The 14,526-nt window shown below is 49.7% G+C and overlaps 1 protein-coding gene across 2 annotated transcripts in view; it reads right to left on the reverse strand.

Annotated features, from left to right (window-relative positions):
* Positions 1 to 11,878: 11,878 nt before the first annotated feature.
* Sdsl (serine dehydratase like) overlaps positions 11,879 to 14,526 on the reverse strand; it is a 10,472-nt gene continuing 7,824 nt past the window's right edge. For both annotated transcript variants that reach the window (XM_031342300.1, XM_031342299.1), the window contains 3 exons: positions 13,722 to 13,949; positions 13,088 to 13,212; positions 11,879 to 12,237 (listed from right to left, as the gene is read on the reverse strand). In XM_031342300.1, coding sequence (XP_031198160.1) covers positions 12,044 to 12,237; positions 13,088 to 13,212; positions 13,722 to 13,949 — 547 coding nt within the window. In that variant the 3' untranslated portion in view covers positions 11,879 to 12,043. The remainder of the gene's footprint in view (positions 12,238 to 13,087; positions 13,213 to 13,721; positions 13,950 to 14,526) is intronic.

A 14,526-nucleotide genomic window follows, 5' to 3' on the forward strand; every position in this document is an offset into this window, starting at 1 on the left:
ATGGATGTATGGATGGATGCAGGTGGACAGAAGGATTAATGGATTGATGGATGATGGATGGATGGATGGATGCATGGATGGATGGATAGATAATGGATGGAAAGAGGGAGAGAGAAATGGAAAAAGGGAAGGAGGGAAGGACAATGGCCAAATGGAGAGAGAGGCAGATTGAGGGAGGGAGGAAGGGCGGGATGGATAGATGGATGGATGAAGAAACAGATGGGCAGAGAGATGAATGGATGGATGAATAAATGCACAGAGGGAAATACAGAAAGATAGATGGATGATAGATGAGTGAATGTTGGAAAGGATGGATGAGTGGATGGGTAGATAAATGAGTGGGTGGATGGGTGGATGGATGGATGGGTGGGTCGATGGATGGGTGGGTGGATGGATAGTAGATACATGCAGATAAAAAGATAGATGAGCAGATGAGTGGATGGAGGATGGATGAATGGAGGATGGATGGATAGTAGATGCATGGAGAGACAGATGGACAGAAGGATTAATGGATGGATGATAGATGAATATAGGGAGAGAGAAATGGAGAGGGGGAGGAAAGGACAATGGCTGAATGGAGGGGTAGACAGATGGATAAAGGGATGGATGGATGGATGGATGGATGGATGGATGGAAAGGCAGTTGAGCAGAGAGATGAATGGATGGATAAATGTGCAGAAGGAAGGACAGACGGATGGATGATAGGTGAGTGTACAGTGGAAAGGATGGATGGATGAGTGGATGGGTGGATAGGTGGATGTATGAATGGATGGATCGATGGTAGATGCAGATAAAAGGATAGATAGATGAACAGATGATCAAGTGGTGAAATAATGCTGATAAGGAAGTGAACAGATGAAATTCAGGGATTCTTAGGTAGCCACAGTGGCACACATATATAATCCCAACTATTGCATGCACATAACTCCAGCTACTTGGGCTACTTACGCCTTTTCACCCCACCATTTCATTCTCTCCCTCTCTGCCACCCCATCCTCTTCCTTATTCCTTCTATTGACCCTTCCATTGATGTCTCTGTTAATGTCCTGCTACCTCTACAGCACCTAAATTCAAAAGCAAAATGCCTCCAAGAATTAAAGGGACTGGAGAGGTGGCTCACAGGTTAAGAGCACTAGCTGCTCTTGCAGAGGACATGAGTTCGGTTCCCAGCAACTACATGGCAGCTCACAACTGTATCCTCCAGCAGCAGGAGATCTTCTGACCTAAATTGGCAACTGTCTTCACTTGGCACACACAGGGACAGACAGACAGAAAGACAGACAGAGAAATAAAAACAAAAATTAATCTTTAATAAGAATTTTTAAAGCCAGGTGATGGTGGTGCACGCCTTTGATCCAGCACCAGGGAAGGAGAGGCAGGTAGATCTCTGTGATTTTGAGGCCAGCCTGGTCTACAGAGTGAGTTCTAGAACAACCAGACTACACAGAGAAACCCTGTCTTAAAAAACAAAACAAAACAATTTTTAAAATACCTATAGGAAAGTAGGTGAATTGAGCTCTGCCTGTGTCCCCAGCTTTGGAAAAAGAAAACATCACCTGTCCCCAGTGTCCTTAGAAACGTGTGGACGTACACAGTTAAATTCTGACTGACACTGGACATTAGTTAAGCCACTTGGGCTCCAACACCAGCATGCGTGCTCTTCTGCTGTCCCTGTCCCCTGTTCTGTCATTCAGAGCATTAGAGCTGACCCCTCCCCATCCTCAGGACTAATATTTAAAATGCAGAATGGCTGTGGAGGGCTCTGCTCTCCAGCCTTGCCATGCAGTAAAAACATATAAACAGAATAAATTCCCTCTGCCGCTCTGATGAGGCGAACGCCAGGACCCTGACTGGAATGTTAAGTCCTGCCTCAGTCGCTGTGCCTCGCACAGCTGATTTATGTGAACCAGGGTGCTCCTCTGCATATTTCTCCTGCTCAGCTCAATGGCCAGCTTCCCCTTCCTATGCCATTAGCGTTATTAACACCTGGGCGGCCAATCACTGCAAATGGGCCGTTACTGTGATGGACTGAAACTTCTCCAACCCCGCATCCAGCCTGGTTCCAAGACAGCCCCTCCTGCTTAAGTTCAAGCTGAGGGCCAGGTCTGTCTCCATCTGCCCACACCCAACACTAGATAATGGAGTCCTGAGAATCTTGGAAGGACATTCTTTACCCTATCACATGCCTGTGGCTTCCTGGTGTGGCTCTTATACATTTCTTCATGTAAGTTCCTCTCAATTTTTCTATTAAGTTATTATTACTTTTAAGTGGTGTGTGTGTGTGTGTGTGTGTGTGTGTGTGTGTGTGTGTGTGTGCTGGTGCACATGAGTGCTGGTACCCACAGAAGCCAACAGCATCAGATCTCCCTGAAACTGGTGTTATAGGCAGTTCTGAGGCACATGATGTGTGGGTACTGGGAATTGAACTCAGGCCCTCTGGGAAAGCAATATGTGTTCTTTTTTTTTTTTTTTTTTTTTTTTGGTTTTTTTCGAGACAGGGTTTCTCTGTATAGCCCTGGCTGTCCTGGAACTCACTCTGGAGACCAGGCTGGCCTCGAACTCAGAAATCCGCCTGCCTCTGCCTCCCAAGTGCTGGGATTAAAGGCGTGCGCCACCACCCCCCAGCATGAGTGAGCCATCTCGTCATCTCCACATCTCCAGCCTTCTTAAATGGTTTTTGGGTTTTGTTTTGGTTTTGGTTTTGGTTTTGGTTTTGGTTTTGGTTTTGGTTTTGGTTTTTCGAGACAGGGTTTCTCTGTATACCCCTGGCTGTCCTGGGACTCACTCTGTAGACCAAGATGGCCTTGAACTCAGAAATCCACCTGACTCTGCCTCCCAAGTGCTGGTATCAAAGGCGTGAGCCACCACCAACTGGCTTTAAATGTTTTTAAATGTTTAATTATGTTTGTTTATTGGAGGCAGAGGTCTTCTGAGGGCTATGGCACGAGTGTGGCAGTCAGAGTGATAATCCTCTTTCCACCAAGTGATCAAAATCAGCAAATGCCTTTACCCTCTGAGCCATCTCACACACACCCCAATTTTTAATACTTCAGAGAATCTTCCAGTAAGAGGTGGGGGACATTTGATACACCCACTGGCCAGGGATGGAATTAAGGCCAAGGAGGGACAAGAGTGTGGCCTAAATTCACTTGAAGACACTTCACAGTGGTTTTGGATCAGAAGCGAGATCTGCCAGCCTTGTGCTGTTCAAGCTATGACCCTTGGTGGCAGGAACCAGAGCAATAGCTGCAGGGGGCTGGGTGGGGGCATTGTGGACTGTGAGCTCCAGGACAACCATAGGCATGTCCACTGGATTATACATCACATCCAAATGTCACATCCAAGTCTCTGCCATCTGTCTTTCTCTTGGTTCAGAAATAACTGGGAATCCAGGCTGGGTAGAGCGCTCGCTCACCCAGGATGCATGGAGCCCTGCCTTCCATTCCCAGCATGATATAGACAGACTTGGTATAAAACCCTGAAGTCCCAACACTGAGGCAGAAGCAGGAGGATCAGGAGTTCAAGGTCATCCTCAACTACACTGCAAGTTTGAGGCCATCCTGGGTTGGGGTATATAAAACCCAGTCTCATAAAAGAAAAAGGGCAGGGATGAGAACTGGAGAAAAAGGAAAGAGAGAGAGAACAAATGAGGTCTTCAGGCATGGTGGTGCATGTATTCAATCCCAGCACTCAAGAGACGGGGACAGAAGGAGCTTGGTGAGTCCGAGGCCAGCCTGGTCTCCATAATGAATTCCACAACAGCCAGGGCTATGTAAAGAAAACCTGTCCAGATAGATAGATAGATAGATAGATAGATAGATAGATAGATAGATAGATGATAAATAGATGATAGATAGATAGATAGATGATAGATGATAGATAGATAGATAGATAGATAGATAGATGATAAATAGATGATAGATAGATGGTAAATAGATGATAGATAGATAGATAGATAGATAGGTGATAGATAGATGATAGATAGATAGATAGGATGTCATTGTCAAGGCCACATATATTACAGTCCTATCACAGAACCTTCATGAGGGGACCCGCCAAGAAAGGCCTGGTAGAGCTAACAATTTCCATTTGCAGCAAAGGCTGCTGTCTGTTCAATTTCCTTCTTTGAGAGAAACACTTCGGAGATTTTTAAGCCAGCACTAGCCAGGTGGGGTGGGGTGCACATGTCACTCCTGCTCTTGGGAGGTGGAGGCAGGAAGCTCACCATGAGTCTGAGGCCAGATTGGGTGACACAGTGAAACCCTGACTCTAAAACGATACATGGAGGCCAGGAATATCACTCAGCAGAAGAGTTCTCACCTAGCATCCACCATGCCTGGGTCTGATTCTAGTACTGGAAAAAAGAATCAGTAAATACATAAGTGGCATTTTGTTAGCTTCAGGGACCCAGTTAGCAAGGCTCTAGCAATCAGGATCTGTTCAGAAATTATCTCTTTCCACTTCGTTCCCTCCAGGGATATCATGGGTTGAACACAACCTACCATTTATATTCTCTCTCTCTGTCTCTCTGTCTCTCTGTCTCTTCCTCCCTCCCTCCCTCCCTCTCCAGAGTTTTTCTGTGTAGATCTAGATGTCCTGGAACTCACTCTTTAGACCAAACTAGCCTTGAGCTCAGAGATTTACCTGCCTCTGCCTCCCAAGTGCCAGGATGAGAAGCGCGTGCCACCATCATCTGATACATTTATTTTCTCACTATTTGCCTCGATATGTCAGTTTATTGCTGTTCTTTATTTATTTGTGTGATAAAAAACAAAAAACAGAAAAACAAAAAACAAAAAACAAAAAACTTGGGTTTCTTTAAAGAAGACAGACAGGTGTCCTGTGTTGAGAGTGGCAGGCTCCCTGGTTAATGCTAGGGGCATTGTCAGTGTCATCTCCCAGCTACAGATGATGTCTGCTTGAATGATGCCTGGGATCCTTGACATCAAAACTCAGAATCATAAGGTAAAACCTCTGTTATCTGGACAACTGGGCTCCTGCAGGAGAAAAGAGCCCCCCATCAGTGACTGGCATCCTCAGAGGCTTGACACCTCAGAAGAAAGTCTCTCATCTCTATTTTCTGGTGGCTTGGAGCAATGATCTGGTGGTGACACGGTGTCCTCAGTGTCCCCAAGGCCTGCTTATCAAACATGCAGAGGGCTCAGCTTGGGAACTGATTGGAAGCTGCAAAGTCTAATGTGCCTAGTTCTAGGAAGGTCCAGTTTCCAGTGGAAATGAAGCTTTCTTTCCAAAGGCTATGAAGAGTAGGTGTATGGCTGAGACAACCAAAGGTGTGTCTCAGTGGTTAAGAGCACTGACTGCTCTTGCAAAGGACCTGGATTCGATTCCCAGCCCCATATGTCATCTCACAACTGTCTGTAACTCCAGTTCCAGGGGATCAGACATCCCCCTTTTTTGCCCCGAGGGTACTGACACATATGCAGGCAAACACTCATACACCTAAAAGCTTTCAAGAGAATCTTTAGAGATGCTGCAGAAATGGACAAGCCCTTGGAAGATAATGTAGGCTAGAGGTGACTTTTCAGCAATGTGTCTGCCCAAAGAGCTGGCCCCTAGGTGGGCCACTGTGCAAAACTGAAACCATCTCTGTGCTGATTAGCCAGACCTGCAACATCTCAGACTGACTTTGGCACAGTTGTGCCATATTGTATGTATCTCTGGGATCAGCTAGAAATCCTGAGTCCTCCCCACCCGCCCCTTACACTCTCACTTATTTAAGTACTCACCCGGAGTCCATGCACAGTATGTGCACAGGATGCTCCTCTGGCTCAGGATACAGTCTTAACAATTTGGTCCTACTGCGTTATTCAGAGAGACATGATAACCATGAATAGAAGGGTGTGTGCCACTGCACTCGGTGTCACAAGAAAAGAGGGTAGCACCAAGTGCAGTGGCACACACCTGCAATCTCAGAATTTGGAAGGCTGAAAGACAGGAGGATGATGAATTTGAGCATGACAACATAGTGAGACCCCATCTAATAGGAGAGAGATGAGTAATACAGAGGTTCTAACATCTGTGTTGGGAGGGTACTCTCCTGCCCTGGCCTAAGAATGCTAGCTTTGGGTACCACAAAAATAAATAAATAAATATATAAATAAACAAAACAAATAAATAATTTTTTAAAATTCAGTAAACAGGATAAGTTAACTTTAGAATACATTTTTTGAAAGAATACATTTTTTGAAACAAAAAGTGAACAATCTAGCAACATTTTAAGCAAAGAAGAACCTGCTTGGCTTGAGTTGAGCAAAGATGTAGGCCAGGAGGACCCCAGTTACAATGTTATATTTTTTTCATTCCTATTTGCATTCTTTAAAAATTTGGGGGGTTGTTTTGGTTTGGTTTGGGGTTTTTGTTGTTGGTTTTTTGTTTGATTGTTTTCTCTTTTCAAGACACGCTTGTGTGTGTGTTTGTGTGTGTGTGTGTGTGTGTGTGTGTAGCCTTGGCTCTCCTGTAACTTCCTCTGTAGACCAGAGGTAGAGATCCAACTACTTCTGCCTCCCTAGTGCTGGGATTAAAGACTCTGGCCATCACCACTCTGGCATGCTCTTTTATTTTAAAATGCACCTTTTTTATTTTAGTGTGTGTGTGTGTGTGTGTGTGTGTGTGTGTGTGTGTGCATGCACATTTGTGTGATGTGTATACCACGTGTGTCTAGGTGCCCACAGAGGCCAGAGAAGGTATTAGATCCTCTGGAGCTAGATTTACAGAGGGCTGTGTATGTGCTGTGAGATCCTCTGGAAGAGCACCCTGTGCTGTTAACTGCCAAGCTATCTCTCCATCTCAAGCCTCAGTCTTCCTTTTTTATGTACAGAGTTCTGCCTGTGTATATGCCTGCAGGCCAGAAGAGGGCGCCAGATCTCATTATAGACAGTTGTGAGCCACCATGTGGTTGCTGGGAATTGAACTCAGGACCTCTGGAAGAGCAACCGGTGCTCTAAACCACACTGAGCCATCTCTTCAGCCCCAGGCTCATCATTATTCTCTTAATTCATTTGACTGGTTTTTGGGCTCACTGTATTTCACTGCGGCACAGGTGGTCAGAAAGGTTCACAGAGGAGCACTGGAGCCAAGGCTTGTATGAAGCTAAGCAGACTTTGCTGGGACCTGAGAGAACAGTGTGTCAAACAGAGGAGTCCATCTAGCACAGCGGTGCTCAACCTTCCTAATGCTTGGACCGGTTAAAACATGATGCGGTAACCCCAAACCATAAAATTATTCTGTTGCTACTTTTTAATTGGGATTTTGCTGCAGTTGTGAATCATAGTGTCAATGTCCGGGTTACAGGACATCTGATACTTGAGAAGCACTGCTCTAGAGTAAATTCTGTTTATGAGAAGACTCCAGGCAGGCCATGGGCTGCAATTCTGGGGGTCTGAGAAGAGAGGTGGTTACAAGGTCAAGGGAGGCTAGATTCAACACACCCTTTAGGCCAAGGCCAGGGACTGCCCCACATACTCAGCATAATGTGGGGGGCGCTTCTGTAAGGAGGGGCATTCACAGATCTTAAAGTCCTCTAACATGGGGCTGGAGAGATGACTCAGTGGTTAAGAGCACTGACTGTTCTTCCAAAGGTCCTGAGTTCAACTCCCAGCAACCACGTGGTGGCTCACAACCATCCATAATGAGATCTGATGCTCTCTTCTGGGGTGTCTGAAGACAGCTATAGTGTACTCGTATACATAAAATAAATAAATCTTAAAAAGAAAAATAAAAAAAAATAAAGCAGACAAGGATACAGGCAATGCGTGCAAGCTGCCAGTCACCCTGGCAGGGGACACACTATTCCAGGAAGCTGTCAGTCAAGATCTTACTTCCCACTCTGCAGAAGAGGAAACTAAGGCTCTGAGAGGCTCTCAGGGGTTCATCCACCTGCTGAGGAAAGAAATAGAGGTAGGATTTGAACCCAGGACTCGTTACCCAGCATGGTTTGTTTCTGCCTGCCTCCACATCTCAGAAGAGTGACCCAAGCTGCCTCACCAGTGAGGTCTCAGTTTCCTCCTGTGTAACGCGAGACTAGTTGTCAAGCCCACCCCAGGGGCTGGGGAGTCAGGGGACTACCAGGTCCAGCCAGGTCTCCATCACTTTTACCTCCGAGGAATGAGAGAGAGTCCGTGTCCCATGCCCAACCCCCTCCTGGCCAGGCTGACTGTAAAAGGAGCAGCTTGGCCATTTGTTCTTCAAACACTGGATTTTTTTTTCTTTAGATCTTTTTTGGGGGGAAGGGTTGGGGACGGCAATCAGTTTTCGGACTTAAGATAAAAAATCGCAGGAAAGGGGTTGCTTGACTCTCTATAATTAATGGGGCGGCCTGTAATAGGATTCTCCTGCCCGTGGCGCTCCCAGGAAACACCTTTTTACATAAGATATTGCCCACGCCGGAGTGGCAGTGGGTGATTTATGGGGTTCCCTGCTGCACAAAGCGTCTCCCGGGGTTGCCAACCGCTGGATTTATCAGGGAATTTGGAAGCCGGGCGCAGAGCCCGCCTGTGACATTTTTGGTGGAATTTAAACAGCACAAACACTGAGGAAAAGAGGAGCAGGTGAGGCAGGGAGAGGGCTCCGTGTAGACCACAGGGCCAGAGCAGGAGAGTCCGGGCCGTGATTATAGCCGGGAAGACGCAGGCAAGAAAACCAAGCTCTGGACTGCGCATGCGTCTAAGGCAGTGGTCTCAACCTGCGGGTCGTGACCCTTGTGGGGTGGAACGACCCTTTCACAGAGGTCACCTATCGATATTTACTTTATGTTTCATAATAATAGCAAAATTACAGTTAGAGAATAGCAACAAGATAATTTTATGGTGGGGGGGGGGCGGTGCCACAACATGAAGGAACTGTGTTAAAGGGGCACGGCATTAGGAAGGTCTAGAACCACTGATCTAGATCCTGAGTGATTTGGCCTGGCTGGAGACTGGCTGTTATTTCAGATCCTTGTGTGAGTGGTCATCCATCCACTGTGGCCCACGCATACCATGGGGTCACTCTATGCTATCGGCAGCCAGTCCTAGTTAGCCAAGGGCTAACTTTACCCACCTGTAAGGAGTTCTGAAGGGGTGAGGGATACCTCTTTGTCCATTCAGTGGCCAAGTTTGCTCAAGATGGAGAGTGAGTCCTAAGCTGAGCACAGGGCTGAAGAAGACGGCCCATGGCTATGGAATCCTGCCTCAGGACCTTCGCACATGCTGTTTCTATGGCTCCCATCCTTCTCATTCCTTTTGAGCCTTGGTACAAATTGTACCTTTTCAGAGCTGTGGGTGTAGCTCAATGGTAGGGCACTTGCCCAGAATGTGTAAGAGCTGCCTTGGTTCCCTAGTGCTGTCAAAAAAATAAAAATAAAAATGGCTTTCCTTTTCACGTGCTAGAGACTTATATCAACGTAGGTTATAAGCTAGCCCATCAGAAGGTCGGGACTCCTTTAAATAATCCATCGTAACCAAACGGCCTATGTGGCTTCTACAACACCCTCCACCCATCTTCCTCTTCTCTCTTTAAAACAGCCATCAGTAAGACATCGTGTGTGTGCACGCATATGTGTAAGCTCGAACGTATGTGCATTTGCATCCGGAAACCAGAGGTCACCCTCACGTGTCAATTCTCAGGACTCCATCCCAGCCGAAAGGGTCAAGCAACTGCCAGCTGACTCTGCCTTCCTCCTTCCTGCTGCAGGGTGACAACAGTCCTTTGCTAGACCAAGCTTGAAGATGAGACAGAGGGTCTGGATGGACCCTGGTGTCTGAGGAGAAGGACAGTGGGCAGCCACAGCAAGGCCAGCGAGATGTGTGTCAGCAGGAACACACACACACACACACAGAGAGACACGGGTAGCAATGGTTCTGGGCAGACCCAGGCAAATGCCCTCTGACCCAAGCCCATTTCCAGGCTCCGCTCTCCTAACTGAGAGCCCAGGGTGACAGAGTCAGTGTCCACCCACTGCCTGTGCCTGGCCCTGTCACAGCAAGTCCTAGTGGCAGGGCTGCAGTGTCCCCAGTTCCTTTGTCCCCTGACTCTCCCCCCAGGTCTCCTCCCTGCTTTCAAATGCCTTGGGTGTCAACTGGAGAGTCTCAGCTGAGCTCAGGGACACACACATTATCAGGATGGGTCAACAGCCCTCTGGGGCTCTTATCTGCAGCTCCAGAGACCAGGCGGGAACAAACAGCAGCTGACAGGTCTCCCAGAAAGACAACCACCAGCTGAGGCCAGACCAGGGCTGCCTGGGATCGGAACACCTGGACAGGAGACAGAGCGCCACTCAGACACAGGGACAGGGGAAGGGAGGAACGCTGCCAGCCTGGACAGTCCTGGAAGAATTCAGGGAGGGGGCAGCCATCATGGAGGGCTTGAGGGATGTATGTGAGTCAGAAGCATAGAGAACAGGTCAACAGGGGACACGGGCTGAGCAGAGGGCAGGGGTAGGGTGGGGGGCAGGGGTGGGGGTAGGGGAGAGCAGGGGTGGAGGTGGGGAAGGGCAGGGGTGGGGGTGGGGGAAAGTGCACAGTAGAGAGTCTAAGCACGAGCTGTGTGGCCCAGACCAAGTAGTTCAACTGCTCTGACTCAGTTTCCTCACTTGAATGAGGGTAACAACTGTCCATGCTGCATGGGTTATTATGGGATAAAAGTCCTGAGCAAGGCACAGGTGCTCCATAAATGATGGGACCCTAGGTCCTCCTGATTCCCATGGTTGGGCTCCACAGTGGCAAAGAACAGCCACTGAAGGACACATGTGGCAGGTTGAGGTCACCCTCTCCCATCAGGCTGGGTCACAGCCCAGAATACAGACAGGGACAGTGAGAGCAAGAGTGAAGGGGGAAAGAGAAGGGAGGGGAATGGAGAGGAGAGACAGAGAAAGAGAGAGTAATGAGAGAGAGTGGTGGGGGGGAGAATTAGCTAGAATAGATCTCAGGTCTGGCTGCATGCAGCTTCAGGACTCTCAGCGCCAAAATCTCCGTCCTGGCAGATTCACACTTTGTGGCTCCAAGGAAAGGGATTGGGTCCCCAGGTGTCTGATGGGGGACTCTCGGCAAGTAAGAGCCATCTCTGGGGTTCAAGAGAGAACACAGTGCAGGCAGCACACTTGAGAGTGGAAGTCACTGCTGCCTGAGTCATGGCCTGTGTGATGCAGGCTCAGAGAGGATAGGACACTTGCCCGAGGCCACACAGCCCACCCCAGGGAACCTAGTCTCACCCTGGGTTGTGACTATCTAAGCTGAGTTACGTCACCTGGCGGGCTGTGAGGGGAATCAGAAGATCCCACACAAAGACAAGGTGGGCCCCAGCCTCTTCTAGGGCTCAGCACACACACATACAAACACACCTTGTGTTAGAGCCAAGGGGCATCCCAGGATTTCTGGAACACAAATCCACCCTGAGCTGGCATCCCCATAGGAGACACTCTGCTGCCCCCTTGTGGCTTTAATGGAGTGGCGTCATCTTGTTTGTTACAAGATTTCCTAGGTCTGGAGGGCCTGACCCCACAGGGGAGGGGGCGAGAGACACAGGACAGGACTCTGTCCCAACCCCGATACCTACGGCCAGCACCCACGCTGATGTAACTAACCTAGTGACATTGAGAATTAGTGTCTGCACCTGGCTGGGTCACGTGACAGCCGCATGACCTTGGTGCATTGTGTCATCTTCACACATACTGTGGCAGAGCCTTGGCGAATGGATATTGAGAAGGACTCAGGGGCTCTTAGAAAAGTTCCTGGCAGTTAAGCATGTGAGGAGGGCTAGTGACGTCATCTCCATGGAGGGACACATTTCAAGGTTCGGTGGGACAGCCCGTGCTGTCACATGAAGTCATTTTCTCAAAACCTCCTTTGGGTTCTGTAGCTCGAGGAATAAAAACACAGAACCCCTGGGAGCCACATGCTCAGCTCAGGCAGGTTTATTCACTGGACTGCAGGGAGCCACCGAGAGCAACCTAGAAGGGCTACCTGGAGGAAGAGGGCAGGACCGCTGGAACCAAGGCCCCTTGGGTGACCACCAGGTGTCCAGGAACCTCTGGGGTCTCTGGAATTCTTCAGCTGCAGCCCAGCTGGGTTTTCAGCTCCTGAAGCTGTTGGCTACTGATGTTGTTGCCACCACACACGATGACTACAACGGGAGCCAGGGAGGGACTCAGGCGGCCCTCAGCCTGGAGCCTCCCCAGGATGCCTGAGTACACAGCCGCCAGGGCGGCACCGCAGGCAGGCTCCACCAGCATGCGCTCGTCATCTGTGGGGAGGACCAGAGGGGTGAGGGCTGTCGGTCAGTGCTCTCAGCAGGAGGCGTCCATCCAGCTATCCATCTCTCTCCTCCATCATCACAGGTCTGACTTTCTACAGATTCGCTCCTTACTCCATCACTTGTCTGTCTGTCTGTCCATCCATCAGTGTAGCCTTTGTCTGTAACACCAGCCATTCATCCATCTCCAACCCATCATTTGATTGGTCATCCATCAGACTGCTCGTCAGTGTGTCCATCTACCCCCCAATCAAACCACCTGTGTGACCATCCATCCATCCACCCACCCACCCATCCATCCTCCTGTCCATCCATCCATCCATCCATCCATCCACCCACCCATCCTTCTTTCCCTCCACTGCCCATTTATCCATTACTAATCTTCCCCGCTCATACATTTATCCATTCATTCAACAAACACCCCGCTCTCTGCCTGGCTCTGTGCTAGGAAGACCTTAGGGACATAATAGTGGCTAAGACACAAAGCCACACCCCAACCCAGTCACACCTCATCAGTAGATTAAAAACTAGGCAGTTGTAGGCAGAGGGGTTAATGTATTGGAAGTCTCTGGCTAGCGAGGTGGTGTGGGGAGATCAGGGTGGCTTCCTGGAGGAGGCACCATAAGGGATAACTAGTCATCACATGGGCAAGCAGTAGGAGAATGGGGCCAGGACGGACATCCAGAGACAGGAATGAGGGAAAGGCGTATACAAAGGTCCTGAAGCTGCAGAGACTTTCCCCTCCTCCCACCCACTACTGGACACGCCCCCATGACATCACCACTGCGCAGCCAGCCCAGTCACTGCTCTGAGGATGCACTTGAGTGGACAGAGCGCTCACCTAGGAACCTCTGCACGGCGCTGACGGCCTCCTGGTCTTCTACTACCTCGGAGAGGACTTCACACTCCTTCGCACACTCCAAGGTCCGTGCAGCCACCGTCTTGGCTCCCAGGCTCCTGGCTACGCTGCAAGATAGGGGGAGGAGGAGGAGGGTGGACGAGCAGACACGTCAGAGCCCCACCCTGATGTCCTATGATGGCTGGGTCCCCATCAGGAAGCCCAGACACCCTCAGATGTGTGTGTGTACGCATGTGCATGTGATGTGGTGTGTGTGTGTGTGTGTGTGCAGTGCAGGCGTGCTCGCTTGTGTGAGCACATACAGAGCTCAGAGGTTGACATCAGGCCTCTTTTCCTTGATCGCCTTGCCTATATATGTTTTTGAAGCAGGGTCTCTCTACACTAGCCCAGGATGGACCCTCACTCTCAAGCCTTCCTCAGCCTCTCAGGCACCAGGATGAAAGGCTGCACCCACACACCCGACTCTCTTCACACTCACTAACTTGGATCCTCGTGACAGCAGTTAGAATTTCAGGACAAGCAGACCTATGGGGTGCCCGCACACCCCACCAGCTTGGACCATAGGATAAAGATGCCCCACCCTCTACCCCCGCCTCAGACGCCCACCCAAGCTTACCTGGTGATGTCTGGCAGAGTGACCAGCCTGCCTGCCTTCAAGGCCGCGTTGAAACTGTGTGCCCCGCGGGTCTCCATGGCAACAATGGGCACATGCTGCCAACCCACCTCCAGCAGGCCAGCAGTCACACCTGCCAGGAGCCCTCCGCCCCCCACGGCCAACACCACGGCACCTGGAGGGGTCCCCAGCGACTCCTTCAGCTCCCGTACTAGACTGGCGTGGCCTTCCCTGTGGGGTGCGAGGGGGACACGTGATAGGACTTCCGGGATAGGTGAGCCCTCCTTGGCCACTCAGAGGCAAGATGATGCAGGAGGGATCCCCTGGACTTCACCCTTGCTCTCTGTCCACTCATTCCTTCACCCGTCCACATGTCTCCCCGTCATTCTCCCAGACTCTTTCCTGCCTTTCCCAAGAATATCCTTATCAATTAAGAGGGACCACTTGGGGTTCTGGAAGTAGAACCCTGTCTCTGTCCCCTGACCAGCTGTGTGCCCTCAGGCAAGTGTCTTGACCTCTCTGTGCTTCAGTGGGCTTCCCAGTAGCTACCTATTCCTTGCAGAAGATAAGCAGGCAGTGAGGGAATGCCAGCAACCTGTGTGCTCAGCCCCAAGCACGTTCAATAGAGGATACTTCATGTTACAATGTCCATTTCACCAATGGGGAAACTGAGGCACAGGCCATGAGGTGCTTTGCATAAAACACAATTCCCAAGCAGCCAGGTTTGAACCCATATCTGCCTGGCTTTGAAGTCGCTTCTCCTTTCTGAGCCTCACTTTCCTCTCCTGTCCAATGACTGCCCCTCCCC

The sequence above is a fragment of the Mastomys coucha genome, unplaced genomic scaffold (assembly GCF_008632895.1).
Source record: "Mastomys coucha isolate ucsf_1 unplaced genomic scaffold, UCSF_Mcou_1 pScaffold22, whole genome shotgun sequence".
NCBI lineage: Eukaryota > Metazoa > Chordata > Mammalia > Rodentia > Muridae > Mastomys > Mastomys coucha.